The sequence below is a fragment of the Brassica napus genome, chromosome A9, assembly GCF_020379485.1.
Source record: "Brassica napus cultivar Da-Ae chromosome A9, Da-Ae, whole genome shotgun sequence".
NCBI lineage: Eukaryota > Viridiplantae > Streptophyta > Magnoliopsida > Brassicales > Brassicaceae > Brassica > Brassica napus.
In genome coordinates, this window is record NC_063442.1 from 25,146,323 (window position 1) to 25,162,951 (window position 16,629).

A 16,629-nucleotide genomic window follows, 5' to 3' on the forward strand; every position below is an offset into this window, starting at 1 on the left:
GCTTTAATTTTCAGTAACGTAAGGGAGACAAGAAAATATAAAGTACTCAATCCATCTTTGTTTGTTTGGTCGGAAGAATCCATGGCTTCTCTCATGAGGCAAACGCCTGAGACACCTTATTCACCTCCTAAGCTCGTTCTATCTCTTCTTCATCACCATCCTCTCACCTCGATAATATCTTTCCCGACTCAGAGAAATAACCCAACCAATCTTACTCTCAGTCTCTGTCGTTGCTCGTCACCCATGACCGTGCCGAGCAGCCCAAAGAAGAAGAGAACAAAGTACAGGAAACAGTACCCAGGAGAGAGCGTTGGGATAACCGAGGAAATGAGATTCGTCGCCATGAGATTACGCAACGCTAATGGAAAGAAAGTGGACCCCGCAAACGACAAGGAACAAGAAGGAGAAGATGGTGATGAATTGGAGGCAGAGACTTGGAGTCCGAGCAAGGAAGGCTTTCTTAACTTCTTGGTGGATAGCAAGCTTGTCTTCGACACTATCGAAAGAATTGCAGACGAATCTGAGGATGTGTCCTGTAAGAAAATCTCTCTTCTCTCAGCCTCTTAATTTTGTTAATGAATTTTGGGCTTATGGGGTTTTGGCAACTGTACAGATGCTTACTTTAGGAGAACTGGGTTAGAGAGATGTGAAAGTCTTGAGAGAGATCTAGAATGGTTTAGAACAACACAAGGTTTGGCAATACCGGAACCAAGCCAGGTAGGAGTATCGTACGCAAAGTACTTGGAAGAAGAGGCAAAAGAGAATGCAGCTTTGTTTCTTTCTCATTTTTACAGTATCTACTTCTCACACATCGCTGGTGGTCAAGTTATAATAAAACGGGTAAGTTTCTTGAGAATCGAATTATCTGATAAAAGTGTTCATATGTCTAACTGTTTTCTTTAAAGTTAAAGATTAGTATAGATATAAGTAAATTCAGGAATCAGGAGAGCTTGGGGTTATCGAGAGAGTTTTGTGGTATGAATGAGAGGGAGAACAGTAGAATGCGATAAGATATTTTGTTTCTTCTTCACTGAGACATGACTAACAAAAGTAAAATGAGATCTCAAACTAATCAAGACATAGCTTGCTCCTTTTGTCTTCAGTTCTGAACATATGTAATGATCCTAGGTTATTTTGGTTATATTACATAAATGAATGGGAACATATTCCTGCTTTTACTTCTATCAATCGATATCTAGTTTTTTCGACTTTAATCGTTCGTAGTAATTGCTTGGTTGCTCTTCAGTATATATGAATATGTGTGGTTTTCAAAATGTAACAGAGAAAATTGATTTGTTAAAGGTGTCGGAGAAGCTTCTAGAAGGGAAAGAGCTGGAGTTTGTTAGGTGGGAAGGGGATGCGCAAGACTTGCTTAAAGGCGTCCGTGAGAAGCTCAACGTGCTCGGGGAGGTGAGGAGTGTAAATGCTATTATGACAACTCTTCCATCTGATAAAACTATAATAAGTTTCTCTCAATTTGTTTTTTTTGTTATACGTTTTGGTCAATGATGAAGCATTGGACTCGGGACGAGAAAAACAAATGCTTGAAGGAAACTGCAAAGGCATTTAAGTATATGGGGCAGATAGTTCGCTTGATCGTCTTGTAAGAAAAACAAAATCGTTCCCAGTACCAGAGAGGACTTCTGTTCACTAATCACTATGGTCAAGGCGTAGGCAAAGAGTCTGTGGGCCTTACTCTCAGGAATGCTTGATGAGATATTGTTGTTGCTTAGTTTAAGTTCTTTTTTGCACTTGAAACCAAGCACCAACTGCAGTAACAATCTAATCATGAAAAATTAACATTCATCGTCACTTTTTGTCTTTCTGATTACATGTGGAGTCACTTGTTACCTGAAAGATACTTTTTTCATATTATTTGTCCCTTATGCCCTTCTTCTTAACTCTCTCAAACTAAACTATCTTCCTCAACTAAATCTAAACATGTGACTAAGTCTACCTCTCTCCTAATGAATATACCGCAAAAATTGTAAATCAGATCGAGAATCCAATTTTTAAACTCAAAGTCGAGGTCTTTCTCAACCACCAATCTCTTGTTTCGGTTACAATTTCCTCCTTTTCTTTGTTTTTCTGTTTCTGTGATGATTTTTGTTTTGTTTATTTGAGACAACAACAACGGAGACCCTTCTTCTCGCATTTTGGTGAGTCTCTTAATGACCAAGTGCAGCCATGAGATGAAATGATAATAATAATAACTAGTTTTTGATCCAGCGCGTCCGCACAAGTGTTTGTTTTTCGATAATTATAGAAATGTTCAAAACATAACAACTTAATGGTTTTATTTGGATTGGATCGGTTTGGATAATGTTAGGTTTAGATCGGTTTCTATTTTTAAAAACCCGAAGTGGAACTGACTTAAAAATAGATTGGGTTTGATTCAAGTTTAAAACCAAAATCCCGAAAAACGCCCAAAAACCCGAATTAAAATCCAGAAAACTCGAAAAAAATTTATTCAGGGCTTTTAGATATTTTTACTTATGAATATCCAAAAAACCTGAATTTGGGTGATTAATATTTTATTATATTTTGAATACTAAGTACCTATTCGATTTTGGTTTTTCGGGCTTATAGATTTTGCATATAAGAATCGATTGGGTTTCCTTATATAGATATATATATATATATGCCATGAATCATGAATAATACTTCAAATCTATTTTGTTAAAGAGAAGTACACAATTTTTTTCATGTGTGATTTTTTAGTTGAATCATCCTTTTTAATTTTATTAAATGTATCTATACTATTAAAACATGAGACATTTTTAAAAGTAATATTTTAAAAAATTATAAACACTTCCTCCTATCAGAATGAATTTTGAAATGTAAGTTAATTAACATTTTCAATTTGTATAATTGTATTTTATTATAATATCAACAAACTTCCTCCTATCATAATAGATTGTATGACCAAATGTAAAACATCTATACTATTAAAACATGATACATTTTAAAAATAATATTAAAAAACTTATAAAAAACTTCATCCTATCAAAATACATTTTGAAATGGAAGTTAATTAACATTTTTCAATTTCTATAATTGTATTTTATTATAATATCAACAAACTTCCTTCTATCAGAATAGATTGTATGATCAAATGTAAAACATATAAATTATACATTAACAGAAGTTATGCATATATCAGTTAAACAACATATATTGCACTATATAAACCGAATGGATTCTTTTAAGAAAAAATAATAACTGATTCTAATGTATTTTGGTAAAATCGACATGGTTTATAAACTTATAATAGTTAATTCGTTGTAGATAAGTCAAATCATATTGATCAAAACTAATAGCTTCCAAACATACATAAGTGTTGACGAAATCCAACGTAGCTTACGGTAAATATGGAGGGGCGATTAATATATCTTTATTATTATTTGAGAAGCATTCTAAATAATAAACCTTTGTCTCATGTGTTATTATCAAGATTGTCATTACTTATGTGTCATCATGAAAACTCTTCTCATATCATTTAGTGAATAATCCTTGCTTGCCTAACTGCCACCAAACCAGTCGCAGCATTAACGCCTTGTTCCAGAGATAGAAGTTCCTCAGACCCAACCCTCCTTCGTTTCTTGGAAGGCATAAGTCCTTCCACGCAACTTTTGCACTGCTATGGGCATTTGGGTTTGTAGACCACAAGTAGTTCCGGCATAAGCTTTCAATCTCCTTTAAGCAACTTTTTGGGAAAACAAAAGCAGAGAGCCAGAAATTAACCATGCTATAGATCACTGCCTTTATCAATTGCAGCCTGCCTGCATAACTGAGAAGTCTAACTTGCCAACTCTGCAGCCGCTTTTTAATGTTATCGATGAGAGGGGAGTACTCTGATTTCCTGAGCCGCCGACTGTGGAGAGGGAGGCCAAGATATCTAATGGGTAAGGTACCTTGATGGAAGCCACTGTCTGATAGCGCAATCTCCTCCTCTCTTTCCAGACCCGAGTGGAATAGGGAAGTATTTTCCTTGGTTAACCCCAGACCGGAGAGATCTCTAAAGTCATCAAGGGCCTTTACAATGCCGTTGAGCGAGCTACCTTTACCATCGAAAATATCATAAGATCATCCGCCGAAGCACAAATGAGAGACCTTTGGGTTAAAACCTAGAGGGTGGTACCCAATTAACCCAGCATCATATTTTTCAGAGAGAAGGACAGAGAAAGCCTCCATGGCTATGATGAACAAAGCTGGGCTAATAGGGTCCCCTTGCCTGAGACCGCACTTCCCTTGGAAATACCCACAGAGCTCACCGTTTACGTTTACAGAGAAGGAGGTTGTGCTGATGCAGTTCCTTATCCAGTTTACAAAGAAGGTCGGGAACTCAGCCGCTTCAAGAATCTGGAGGAGAAATGGCCAGCTAACAGAATCAAATGCTTTCCTAATATCAACTTTCAGCAAGCCTCGCGGAGAGTTATTCTTGGAACCGAACCCATGTACCATTTCAGTGGCAAGGAGCACATTTTCTACCAGAAGTCGCCCTTTCACAAAAGCAGGATTCTAGATTGGTGTATAACTTTGTTTATATAAGATAATATAGAAGATTCTAGCAATAAGACTTAAAGCTTTCTTCCCTTCCGCTATATAGCCAAATCAGAGTGCAATTGTGAAGGGTAGATTGCTATTGGAGAATGTATTACGTGCAACGGAGTTGGTTACATGTTTATCTCAGATCGCTGCACCATAAAGTTAGACATTTCCAAGCCAATTCAGCCGTTGGATTTATCTATGTATCTCCACTGCCTCCTTTTCAGTTGCTATCAATGGGGAATTGGCAGGTTTCTTCTCTACTGCCAGGGGAATGCGTCAAGGGTGCTCCCTCTCTCCATATCTATATGTGATAGTGAGTAATGCTCTCTATCTAACCTATTGAAGCAGCAAAGTTTGGCCATCACCCGAAGTGTAAGGAGGTGTAACTCACCCATCTTAGCTTCGCAGATGATATACTGGTGTTTACCGATGGCAATGAGCAGTCATTGAACGGAGTTCTGGAAGTTATTGCTCGATTCGCGGACATGTGGAGACTTAATATAAATGTTTCAAAGTCGTCAATTTTTGCAGCATGGAAGAATAGTTTGAGACTTAACCAGGCATCTACTGCTCGGGGTTTGAAGGCAGATACACTACCTATTAGATATCTTGGACTGCCTTTGACATCAAAGGTCTGGAGCAGGACAGACTACGAGCCTCTGATCGATTAAATTCAGAAAAAGTTCATGTACGGGACCCAAAGAGCTCTAATATACGCGGGTCGTCTTCAATTGATCAAATTAGTGATTACTAGTACGGTTAATTTCTGGAGCTCAGTGTTCATTTTGCCTAAGGGGTGTCTTGATGCTATCACTACAGGAAATGTGTGTATTAATAGCATCATAGGATAGCGTTTAAAAAAATTCTGCTATTGTATACCAATGCTTGCTTTTCTAATAGCGTTTTTGTATTTAAAACACTATGTTTAGCCGCGTTAATTTGCTAAGTGTAGGCGCCTTACTATTGCAGATCCCAAATTAATAGCTATCGTAAATTTAAAAATATATTAATTTTTTTGTCAAAAAAATACTATTAAGTTTAAAAATACTCCTCGATTCCTCTATTTCTTCGCACTTAGTTCTTTTTACTCGAAACCGAGAATCCATGGAGTTCTTTGACTCGAAACCCTTCCTTCTTCATTGTTTCTCAGAAAATCGAGACTGTGCTCTTGAATTGAAGCTTCAATAGGTATGATCTTATTCAATCCTAGCTTATTTGTTTAATCTCATCGATATCGATCGTTTCATTGTTAATTATCAACAAAAGAAAGAAAAACGATTCTGATTTGGGTTTGTGTGAACATTCATGTGAAAGTTTGTGAATTTGGGTATCGGTTTTGGGTTTCGATTCTTTGTTTGTGTGAACATGCATGTCGAAGTTTGTGATTTTCGGATTCGATGTTTGATTTTGGGTTTTTATTTCGATTTGGGGTTTCAAATTTACTTTGATTGAACATTTTCTTCGTTTTATTTTGGGTTTCGATTTTACCTTGATTGATTTCAGAAATGGCAAAGACAAGAGGAGGAGGACGAGTTGGTTCTCGTCGTTCTAGTAGACGTACTCAAGGGTTGGAGGTACAAGTTGCTTCTGCAACAACACTTAAGGTGAATAAAAGATCAGCAAAGAAAGTGGCTTCCCCAAAAAAGAATTTAGTTCTAACGCCAACGAGAAGAAGTAGTAGAATCAAGAATTTGGCTGTTCAAGATGATGAGGTAGAAGCTGTAGCACCTGAAGATGATGAGGTAGAAGATGTAACACTGGAAGATGTAACACCGGAAGATGATGATGTTGCGGGGGAAGATAAGGAAGATGATAAAGAAGATTCTGAGAAAGACGGAGAAGCATGTTTGACTGGACGTGAAGAGCAAGAGGAAGACATAGAGAATGAGAATGACGACAATGAGAAAGGAAACGAAGAAGAAGCTCTCAATATGGAAGAAGATGAAGTTACCAATGCTCAAGATGATGAGATTCCTAGTACTGACGGAATTCAGCTACCAGCGGATAAAGTGAAAGAAAAAAAATAGAAGAGGACCAACAAAGATGCGTAGAGTGGCTGAAAATCCTAATGAAAAGGTTGTGGTCACATTCAATGACTTTGGTGATCATGATGAACCTGGTTCAGTTACATTGTCATCTTTTCTTGGTCCTCTTGTGAGGAACATTTTCCGGTAACACTTTATGATTGGAGAAAACTTGAAGCAGCGACTAAAACAACAATGTGGGAAGAAATCCTGGTTTGTATATATATGTTTTGTTGAGCCGCAAGATGAAACTATAAACATGTTTGACCTTTGCTTATTTTGATGCAGGGGAGGTTTAACTTTCAAGAAGAGTGGCAGAAAGCTTGTATTTTCAAGCAGTTGGGAAGCTTGTGGAGGGCTGGGAAGTCAAGGCTAGTGTCACAAGTACGTGCTGCGAAGACTGCTGCTGAGAGATTAAATTTAAAACCCAGCAACGTCCCATCCATTCAATTGTGGAACTCTTGGGTAAGGAGCAAGACGACCACAACTTTCACGGTAAATTATCCACAACTAAGTGATAACTTTCTTGTTTATATGTCATGTCTTATAGATTTAATCACACTCATTTTTATATTGTAGGAAATAAGTAACATGTACAAAGAGCTGAGAAAAAAACAGATTCCTCATACCACCAGCCGCAAAGGAATGCTTCGTTTAGCTTATGATATGGTAAAATGAGTACCTCAAACATCTATATATTGTATAGCTTGTTAGAATAAACTGGTATTGAGATATGTCTGTATTTTATATAGAAAAAAAAGAGCCAAGACCCAAGTAAGGTAAGTAGGAGTAAGGTATGGATTGCGGGACATACTCATGATGATGGTAGACCCGTGAAGCCTCAATTTGCGGAGACTATTGTAAGAATTCTGGAACTTGTTATATTGTGTATGATTAATAGATTATACAATATGTTATATTGTGTATACGGTCACTTGATAGTCAAATGGACTCTACATCAGCTGCTGATAACATAAGGAAGGATGCTGTGACCAAGATTTTGGGAAAAGACAAAAATGGACGAGTAAGGGGGTTTGGTAGAGGGGTTACCGCTACTAAGCTAGCATTCCTGCAATCTAGAGACGCAAAGATTGCTGATATGGCTAGTGAGATTGAAGAGTTAAAGGTCATGGTCTGAAACTTAGCTGGAAAGAAGCTTATTGTTTTCCTTACATTTACTCAACCGGTCTTATGCCATTAATAATTCTTTTTCCTTCTCACAGAAAAGTAATGGTGAGACTGAAACATCCGAGACTAGTGCTGGATTCAAAGAAGGAGTGAGAGTACAAATACTGGATTGGTTTGAGGCAGAAGATGTAGTTGTTGGTGAAGGAGAATTTTTCTCCTGATGAACCGATGTACAAAATTGGCCGTGTACCGATTGGTCCTAATGCAGCGGCTGTTATTGTGACGTCTGCATTAAGTTCGGAAGCTTCTCTCAGGAGACCTCCAACAGATGTGTTATCTCTTGAGGACGCTGTGGGCTACAAAGTAGCTTGCCAATAAATAAAGTGATTTTGCACAGGAATCCAGTTGCTTCTTAAGATGTATCCATGGTAAAGTTTGCCAATCTTGTTGTTTCTGCATAAGTATATGTCTCTAATCATTAGCTTCTTACATTTTAGCAACCCAAGGAAGGTGAAATTCGAAGATGCAAAATCTATGATTGGACTACTGAAGAGGAGGAGGTTGTTTCTGAAGGTCTCGTGTGCACGTCTAATTCTAGAGATATGGTTAACAATATACCTCTGGGTCCAAATGCTGTTAGCATTGAAGTCGTGAAGGTGTTTAAAGATCATGCTCATTTGTGGAGGCCAACTGCGGAGATGGGTGATGTAGTTAACGAGAAAATCGCATGGCCAATCCTCAAGTTTGAAGTCATGGCTTCAACCACAACATATGCAACACCTACAAAAACTGCAGCCAAGAAAACAACATCACCTACGAAACCAGCCAAGAAAAAAGCAGTGGTATGTTATTGACATGAAGTTATTTTATTTGTTTGTCTGTTGATTGACGTTGGAACTTGTTGAGTTGTAGAGTCCATGCAGCACTTGTTCCACCAGAAGTGAAAAGCAGATGTGTATTCTCTTATATTGCAGCAACTCTGGACGTAAGGTAGCTGAAGGAAAAGTAGTTTCGACGGATCCGAAAGAGCTGTGCTACTTTGTACCCCTAGGTCCAAATGCAATCAAGGTTTGGGTTGAAGTGGCTAAGATTGATAATGCAAAGGTCTGGAGGCCAAATTCAGAGATTGAATACATATATGATGCAATATGTTCAGTTGTGGCATGGCAAAATGATAAACTCAAGTTCATGTGAAACAATGTCAAGTTGGTGTTACAACTTATATATGCTCTGGAGCAATGTATAATATTGTCCGTTATGTATTTCTAATTCGAACTTATGTTAAGATATGTGTAATATTATGTGTATGTTCACAGATAAAAAGACAAATATTATGTATAATATTATGAAGGTTTATGTGTAGTAAAATATTGTGTAATAAATCCAAAATTTTAAAATTTAAAACAATAAGTTGTAACATAAGTTAGACCATAAACTTTAAAAATTAAAACCCTATGCCCTAAATTTAAAACCCTAAAAGTTCAAACCCTAAACCCTAAAGTCTTTGATCCCAAATCTTTGTAATAATTGTTCTTGATTTCAGTTTTTTTTTGAATTTATAAGAAATGATACTGTAATCTTGGTTTTATAAAACTCATTTGTTGATAGTTTTATAAACATATAAGTTAGATTCTTGGATTTTATAAAAACTCATATAAAATTTTTATATTTATCAAAATAATATTTGAAAAATTGGAATTCAGATATTTAAATTATTAAGATTTAATTTATATTTTTGCTTAATAACCTATTTTATATTGTAATTTTCCCATTTAAAACGAAATTAATACTCTAAGCCAATGATAAGCAACCTCCAAGATAACAGACGTGGCGAGTCATACAACGATGGATGTGTCTCGCCAAATTCGATCTGAGCCGTTCTTTCTTATTGCAGAAGTATTAATCCTACACCCTTGATTTGTCTCGTGAGCTTTGATCTAGGCCGTTCTTGTTCTGAGCCAATGAGGAGTAACCTCTAAGATTGAAGACTGATTAATCCTAGACCGTTTGATTTATCTCCCTAACTTTGATCAGAGTTGTTCATTTTTTTGTCTCATTTCGCGGCCAAAAATTCAGAACACAACTCAGACCAATTTGTGTTTTCTTTCAGAACAAATCATGTTATTCTAGCGAGCTTTGATTCGAGCAACTCGTTTCACAACGAATCCTACTTCCATTCACTGATTGAAAGAAAGCATATGGATAAGACGTGGATTTGGCTGCCAAGGTATAACCTAAAATCTCTCGAGCTAACTTCTTTTGTCTGATTTACCATGTAGGAATAGTCACGAGTACTCAGAAGGAGCAACTAATTTCGTAAATTCATCAGCAAGAAGATTGGGAAACCTGTCTAAAATGCTATGCCCTTGCAGAGACTGCCGCAATTTAAGCCATCTGTTACTCGCTAAAATAGTCGAGCATCTAATGATTAGGGGTATGGATAAGAAGTATAAGAGCTCTTGTTGGAGTATTCATGGTGAGACAAGAGAATCTACAAAAGACAGTGGTCTTCAATATGATACGGAGGCATTTGATTTGTTTAAGACATCATTCTCTATGGATGAAGGTGGTCCGAATCAGACGAATGACATTGCGGTGGAGACAAATGATGATGATGAAGCAGCAGAGGAAACTGAATTTAGGAAAACGTTAAGAGACGCTGAAACGTCATTGTACTCGGATTGTATCAAGCAGACAAAGGTTTCAGCAATCATGGGACTTTACAGATTCAAGGTTAAAAGTGGTGTGTCTGAGAACTACTTTGATCAGCTATTGGTTTTTCTTCAAGACATGCTACCTGAAGACAATGTTCTTCCGAAGAGTATGGATGCAATCAAGAAATTTTTGAAGATATTTGGTTTCGGCTACGACAATATTCATGCTTGCAAGAATGATTGCATACTCTATATGAAGGAGTTTGAGAAGCTAGAATGCTGTCCAAGATGCAAAGTTTCAAGATGGGAAAAGGATAAGAACATCAATGAGTTAAAGGTTGGGATTCCAGCTAAGGTCCTTAGATATTTTCCAATCAAGGACATACTTAAGAGGATTTTTAGATCAAAAAGGATGGCTGAAGATCTGTGTTGGCACTATACCAATGCCACTGAAGATGGTACAATACGACACCTCGTTGATTCTATCTCTTGGGAACAAGTAAATGGTAAATGACCAGACTTTGCTGCAGAACCAAGGAATCTTCAACTTGGAATTTCTACAAATGAGATGAACCCTTTCTCTATGCAAAACACCAATCACATCACATGGACAGTGTTGTTAGTGAACTACAAGACACCTCCAACTATGTGTATGAAGGCTGAGAATATAATGTTGACTTTGTTGATCCCTGGTCCAACAGATCCTAGTAATAACATAGATGTTTACTTAGCACCATTGATAGACGATTTGAAATATTTGTGGGCTGCGGGTATTGAAGTCTATGACTCATTTACGAAGGAGAATTTCACACTTAGAGCCTTGCTGCTTTGGAGTATCAGTCACTATCCAGGCTTAGGTACATTGTATGGATGTAAAGTGAACGGGAAACAAGCCTGCAATGTATGTGGAAAGGATACACCTTCTAGGTGGCTTAAGTTCAGCCGTAAGTTTGTCTACATGGGAAATAGAAATAAACTACCGCCTGGCCATCGTTACAGATATAAAAAAGCTTGGTTTGACAAAACTGTTGAGGAAGGGAATGCCAATAGAATACAAACTGGCGCTGAAATATATGAGACACTACAAGTTTTTAGGAATGATTTTGGAAGATCTCTAGATAAGGAAAGTAAAAGAAAAGGATCAGAGTTGGAAGATGATGAGATGGTTCAAGAAGAAGAGTGCGAGGAATCAAGGACATACTTAGGAGGATGTTAGATTGATGAACATGTCCAGATGAGTACTGCTTAGCTTGTATTTTGATGAGTACTGCTTAGCTTGTAGCTTGATGACTGGTTGTTTGGTATAGATTGTTAGCTTCATGATTATGTTGTGATTATCATGAAGTACTTTAGCTTGATGATCATTTTCTGATTTCATGCGGCAGGTACATTCAGACTCAAAAATAGTCATTCGAAGGAGATAAGGTGGTTGGCATTTGGAGCAAGAAATGTTGCTTTAGCACATAAAGGATTTATCATCACGAGGCAGCGGTTTCATACGGATGTGGTTAATTAAGCGGAAGACTCAAAACAGTGGAGTAACTTATGAAGCATTTATCATGTGTAGATCAAGTGCTTGAGATATGAGACAAGTTGTTGATATGCTTACATATTATGGACTGATAAAGGAGATTTTAATTTTGGACTATCACATGTTCAAAGTACCGTTGTTTAGATGCAATTTGGCGAACACAGGGCATAGTGTGAAGGAAGAAGATGGCTTCACTCTTGTTAACCTTTACATGAACCAAGCAGCTTATCTGAAAGATCCGTTCATTTTGCCCTCTCAAGCAAAACAGGTTTTTCTACTCTGGGGAAGATGATAATTCTAATTGGTATGTTGTTATGAGAGCACCGCCTAGAGGCTATCATGAGTTGGAAACAGAAAAGGATTTAGGTGCTGCACATGTGCGTGTCCAAGAAGTCGATGATCTGGGTGGTGAAGCTTCTGATGATGATAGTGTTTATGTTAGGGATGATTTTGAAGGATTGTTAGTGGTAGATTGATAGTATGTTTGATAGGTGTTGATGGTTTGTGTAAGCAAGGAAATGTATTATGGGTTTTTAAACATTTGAATATTTTTTTAATTTTTATAATATGATTTATTGTTTTTATTAAAAATATTCTAAATAAAAATTAATTAAAAATAAATAAAATCCATTCGTAATTATATTTAGTTAAATATTCGGATAATTTAAAACAATTTAATAACATGAAACATTTGCTATCTATGTATAACAAATTGCTATATGTAAAATCATATTGATGGGTTTAATAACATTTATATCACGTTATTATAACTATTAACAATTGCATAGATAATAACGCTATCGTTACTTACTTAACTATAACATACAACAGATTCGCTACCAAAAGGGTCGGACCTACGATAACGGGCACTGTCAGAGCGTTTTAGGGAACACTATTAAAATGTACTAATAGTGTTTATCGCCAGCTATTAATACCCACATTTCCTGTAGTGTATACAAAGTATGTGTATTATTTCCTTATGGTCGGGATCATCGACAATCACTAACAAAGCCAAGGTTTCATGGGACGATTTTTGTTATCTTAAAGAAGAAGGTGGTTTAGGTCTGTGTCGGCTTAGGGACACTTCACAGGTCTTTGCGCTACAATGATATACCATAGATTTTACCCACTTTCAGCCATATTATAAAAGTGTTTTAAGATATAATTATTATGTTTTGGAGTCCTTTTAGAGTATTTACAGGTTCAGGTACGTTCTGGAGAAATATGGTGATTTTAGAGCCTTTTGAGATGCAGAGCTGCACAGACGCGTCAGATGTTTAGCTATGGATGGAGACCTTCCCACCGTTAGATTGAGACCATATTTTGAAAAAACATATATCTGTGAGTTAGCTTTCCAATGCACTGATTTGAAGTCAATCAGCATCCTATAGAAGAAGGTATGCCTCTTTTACCGAAGCGTAGTCAGTCTGCCTCGCGAGAGGAAGCTGTCGAGGAGATGAAGGACTGTCGATCGATGGTGCATCCTTGCCGTCGATCGATGGTGCATCCTTGCCATCGATCGACGGTGATGCCAGAACGTGGGCCAAACATTATTTCAAGACCGACTGAAACCAAGAAGCCACACAAAGTTACCAAAATACTCAAGGACGACCAGAAATCCTACTTATGTTATTTCTAAGGCGTTGTTGACGGCTACGCTATCTAAGCTTTCTTTAATTCATAGTTCTTGTTGGAGTAAAAATCGGTCACGACGGAATCAATTTCTCAAAGTCCCCGGAAAATATTTGTCGATTTGTGAATTTCATATAATTTTTATTGAAATGGTTGTACGACGTTCTAGAATTATTTTATCGGCAATAAGAAGCAAACATTGTTGGGGTCAAAAACGGTTATCTCGAAATAAACATCCAAAAATTGCATTTCTATACGAAAGCTTTCTCGACACACTCTCGACAAAAGTTCCTGAGCAAAGGACTTGATAGAAATTGATCACAGAACCAAAGAAGCAGTCCAACTCGTTCGTTCGGACTTTTTGAGGTGCAGAACTACACTGAAGTTGCTGATGTTTAGCTATGGATGAAGACTTTTCCATGGTTTGATTAAGCCAACATTTGGACACAAGATATAGCTTTGAGTTAGCTTTCCAGTGCCACCGGTCTGAGGTCAATCAGCATCATGTATCATAAGTTATGCCCGTTTTATTGAATGGTGGACAGAGCACACCGTCCAGCTGATATGTTATCAGATAAACATGATTTTCTTTTCACGTAAACTAGAAAAACAAAGATGAATGGTTGGTATGTGATAAAAACAAAACACTTAAACTAACATAACTATGAAACATTGTCAAAATGATATTTTTTTAATTAAAAAAATTATGATCAAAAGAAAAAAAGACAAACTAGTAAAAGAAAAGAAATCTTATGATGTGAACATAGTTAAGGAGAAAACATGAAGAACTATTGGAGCTGTGTGTAACTATTATATAGTAAAAATGACATAGGATTTTTCGATGGAGTATGATCATGTTAAAGTATAATTAGAGAATATTTAGAGTATATTACACGGTATTGCCTCTTTTACTTAACCATTGTCGGCTTAGGTACCAAAATTATGTGAAACCAATTTAGTTTGTATGTCAAAAACGAGGCGACACCTTGGTCGACACATTGTACGCAGGTAAAGCGAGCTAAAGCGATCGCCATATGTAACTCACTCGCCAAACGCCATGGTAGTCATTGCAATCACCATTTAAAACCAAGCATCCTAAACGATCGGATTTATGAAGAACAAAATATTGCATCTTGAGTTTTATAAAATGCAGAACATTGCGACCATATTAGCTAAAATGTACATCATACAAGCATCAGGATCATCCATGTTTAACAGAACATTGCATCTTGAATTCTAGTCAGCAAAACAAGTAAATTACAACAACAAAACATAACAAGTAACACATAATAATGCATCTTTCAACCCAACTTATCAGTCATCACATGTATTTACAGACTTGACTTCCAAACTACAACTCCGACTCATCAGTCATCACATGTCATGAGAACATTAAAAGACAACTGACATGATGAGAACAAACAACAAAGTTCATATAATTTTGATGAATACAAGCCATTTTAGTTCACGCAATGTCTTATCAATTCACGCAAAAATTTGCAAAAAAAAAACATAACAAGAACAATATCATACTTGCTTTAGAACAGAACAAATGTAAACCGATATAAACACAAAACAATATCAACATTAATAATCCTTATTCCTAAACTACATAGGGAACAATATTCATTATTTATCTGTTCACTCTCACTCTCTTGTTTTTTGCTCCATAGGCCAAGTCATTATACACTAAACATCAAAGCACAACACATAAGTAAATATTGACTAACCATTTAGTTTTCAATATAATACCTAAGTTATGTAAAATATATAAACAAATTGCAGATAAACCCTTTGAAGATCTAACTGAAAGAAAACTAATCTCACCTTTCTCATGTTTTTGTCGTTTTTGGAGAAGAGAGTAAATCTAATCTTGTGTGAACGCCATAGCTTTTTTTTTCTTGTGCAGATCGATGGCGAAGAAAAGACTGGAATCACCATCTGAGGTTGTATTGTTAGGGCATCTCCATCCCCACTCCATAATTTACTTCAAAAATGGAGTGGAAAATTGAGTATGAACAAAAAATAAAAAATCTTTCCATTTATGGACTAATCACTTTTTTGTTTTTTCACTACTCCATTTTCCACTCCATTTTGCAGTAAATTATGAAGTGGAGATGGAGATGCTCTTAGTGTCGGAGCTCCATGAGCCCACTAAAAATAGATATGGATATTGGGTGCCAAACTCGCCCCCACCAAATCTTATCAAATAGGGTCTCACTTGGTTGGAAAGGTTTGAGATATTTTTTTCGTCTTCAAGGTACTTCTTGCATAGAGAGTTTCCTAATTTGTTTCCACAAATGCACCAAATGTTGAAAGTGGCATGTGATCAAGTGTTTAATTAATGAATTAGAGATAAAGCAGGTTGAAAGTCTTGTTAATTTAGAAGTAAATCAGGTTTAAAATGCGTTACAAATACAATGCGAACTAAACTATCGAATTAAGCTCATTAAATGAATAAATGTTGAGCTTGCAAGTTTATCTCTCTAAAATCTCTCTATAGAAGCTCTGGGAGAAAAAACTGGATATTCTTTCTATCAAAAGAAGTCTCCTTTTATAGGCGAATAGGCTTCGAATATGACAAAATGATGTGCTCAACTACCCCAAGAGCAACTCTCTGAAATAAGAAATCAATTGTAGTATTTGAGGAACGTATCCACAGAGACTCGATATCTCAAACAATAGACTTGAGTTTCAGATCAAGCTAGGTCAAACAATATTAAAGTAGTAAATAAAGAAGTAACGTAAATAGAGTTGTTTGTTTGTGATGGAAGAAGCGTGATAGACTTAAGGTTTCAATCAGGATATCATAACTCAGTCTATAGATGCTAAGGGTATGATCCTTGAACTCAAATTCAAAAATCAAGTAATATAGCTCTCGCACTCGCATAAAATTACTAATTAGATGACTAAGGGGCTGTTTGTTTCACCATTTGTCATTTCCATCCAAATGATTCATTTGTATGATCTATTCAGATGATTCATTCACATTTTTGTGGTTGTTTGTTTGTCCATCCACATGGCTCATCTAGATGAATCATCTAAATGAATCTTATGTTTGTTTCTTTATTTTCATTTCCATTCAAATGAGTTTAGTAAATAAATTACC

The 16,629-nt window shown here is 36.4% G+C and overlaps 2 protein-coding genes across 2 annotated transcripts; both read left to right on the forward strand.

Annotated features, from left to right (window-relative positions):
- The first annotated feature begins 52 nt into the window (after window positions 1-52).
- LOC106367114 (probable inactive heme oxygenase 2, chloroplastic) lies at window positions 53-1,812 on the forward strand. The gene is made up of 4 exons (XM_013806822.3): window positions 53-535; window positions 614-840; window positions 1,303-1,410; window positions 1,515-1,812. The coding sequence occupies exons 1-4, from the start codon at window positions 82-84 to the stop codon at window positions 1,605-1,607; spliced, it is 882 nt and encodes a 293-aa protein (XP_013662276.2). The 5' UTR covers window positions 53-81; the 3' UTR covers window positions 1,608-1,812.
- An 8,327-nt stretch (window positions 1,813-10,139) lies between these two features.
- LOC125578149 lies at window positions 10,140-11,573 on the forward strand. Its single transcript, XM_048740466.1, has 2 exons — window positions 10,140-10,815; window positions 10,876-11,573. Exons 1-2 carry the CDS (start codon window positions 10,140-10,142, stop codon window positions 11,571-11,573), a joined length of 1,374 nt encoding a protein of 457 aa, XP_048596423.1.
- The last annotated feature ends 5,056 nt before the right edge of the window (window positions 11,574-16,629 follow it).